This window comes from Pseudogymnoascus destructans (genome assembly GCF_001641265.1).
Source record: "Pseudogymnoascus destructans isolate 20631-21 unplaced genomic scaffold scaffold_18, whole genome shotgun sequence".
Lineage (NCBI taxonomy): Eukaryota > Fungi > Ascomycota > Leotiomycetes > Thelebolales > Thelebolaceae > Pseudogymnoascus > Pseudogymnoascus destructans.
The window spans coordinates 113,625-115,492 of NW_020167537.1; the positions used below are offsets into that span (position 1 = coordinate 113,625).

Below are 1,868 nucleotides of genomic sequence, written 5' to 3' on the forward strand. Positions count from 1 at the left end.
ACTCGGGAAAAAAAAGGGGTGGTTATACCTGGGCTGGTGATAATAGTATGTGAGTCACGTACGCCTGATGATTCACATCTACGCCTAGTGACTCATTTCCAATCAGAAAACACATTGACCACTTCAGTTCGGATCTTCCGTCTTTCTTCCATCTGCCCCTGCCTACCACACATACCCTATCCTTTCCCACGAATCCCCACACCCCACCATACTTCTCTCTTCTTGTCGGCAAGTCCGTACGAGACAAGATGCCTGCTGTTGGACAGGTCTTTGTGGAAGACCTAAGTGAGGTCTTTGTGGATGCCAACATCCACATTTACCTTCCTCCTGCTGCCCGGGAGTCCCTGCCCCGTCCTCTGCCTATGTTGGCAACTCGGGTTTACACGACTGTCCCGTACGGGACCCCTGGGAATGTTCGCCTTGAACACCTGCAAGAAATTGCAGGGTTCTACATCCAGGCAGCGGGAGAGAATGTCGCTCAGGTCTCCCAGGTGAGATCAATGGGTTGTGAGCAGTGTGATGCTGCGTACGTAGAAGAGGGATCTCGGCAGATTCCCTTCTTTACAGTATGCATATCCTTTGGGAATGTGCAGGGTGGTGCCTTTGCTTCCTGTGTCATGAAACACCAGGCCGCAGCCTGCTCTCTTCATGAGTACTTCCCTTCCCTGTTGACTTATGCACCTTCTAGCATTCTTATGAGTCCGTACGAGCTAACACTTATAGATTCGTCCCAAGATGATCGGGAGCCCACCCCTCCTCTGAAGGATGACACTCCTCGTCCTGGAGAACGTGCTGGGACTCGGGCCCATGCGCGGAAGTTGGCGCTTGAGGCTGCGCAGAGAAATGGTGGTAGGAATGCTGTTTAAGTAGGGATTTGGATGTACGGACTTGTGGTGCTTGGGTTTTTCTTGTATAGATAGACAGAAATGGCAATGGATTTCTTGGTGATTCTTGTGCCATTCTTGTGACAGTTCCGTACGTAAGTGTAAATGTATGAAAAGTCAGGGATTTTCCTGTTTTTATATGGTAAAAGTCAGGGATTTCCCTTGTTACCTCTGATTTCCCCCCTTTTGTTGAAATGGGTTTTCTATTTCAAAAAAAAATATGATGAAATCCGCATGCATAGTGTTGTATCTAGCTCGTACAGATCTATGAAACTGTCGAAAAAGAGTGTATATTTGTTAGGTCCCAAGGTATTCCATTGGGAAAGTTGAAATAAGAACGCATAGTGAAACTGGGTGTAACTGTAGGCGGCTTGGTGATTCTGAGAGTTCTATGTTCATACGGAGCTCATCAGTCTCCTGTTCTTGTATTGCCTCACTTTTCAGTTGGTGAAGTAGAAATCTAGATCTTGTGATCTAGGGGGCTCGTTTCCGAGGTACAAAGGTAGCCACTGCTTCGTACGGAGTTGTGCTCTTAAGTAAGCACTCCTATAGGAGGTGCTTTATGTCCACAAGGTTTAAATGGTTAATAAACTCCTCGTGTCTTTGTCGTGGTAGGGCTTTTGTAAACCCATCTGCTGGCATCTCGTACATAGCTATTCACTTGATATCGCGATTGCGTCTCTCTACCTCCTGTCTTAGCCAGTGGGAGTGAATATCAATATGCTTGAGCTTTGTAACTAGCTTCGGGGACTCTTTGAGTAAGGGCAGTACGGTCTGCATATTGTCACATTGTAGGGTGAACTTCTCATTAAGATCAAGTTTGATAGTTGAGAAAAATTGCTGCCACCAATAGAGCTGTTTTGCACTATGTGATAGAGGTAGAAGCTCAGCTTCTGTAGTTGAGATTGATATGGTTTTCTGCTTTGTACAGCGCCAGTCAATTGCTCCTCCAAAGAGTGTGAAGAGATACCCTTCTGTACTCTT

At 46.5% G+C, this 1,868-nt stretch overlaps 1 protein-coding gene across 1 annotated transcript; it reads left to right on the forward strand.

Moving 5' to 3' along the window:
- Nucleotides 1-248: 248 nt before the first annotated feature.
- VC83_07157 (uncharacterized protein) lies at nt 249-866 on the forward strand (the record flags this gene model as incomplete). The annotated part of the gene is made up of 2 exons (XM_024470734.1): nt 249-507; nt 724-866. The coding sequence occupies 2 exons, from the start codon at nt 249-251 to the stop codon at nt 864-866; spliced, it is 402 nt and encodes a 133-aa protein (XP_024321976.1).
- Nucleotides 867-1,868: the final 1,002 nt, after the last annotated feature.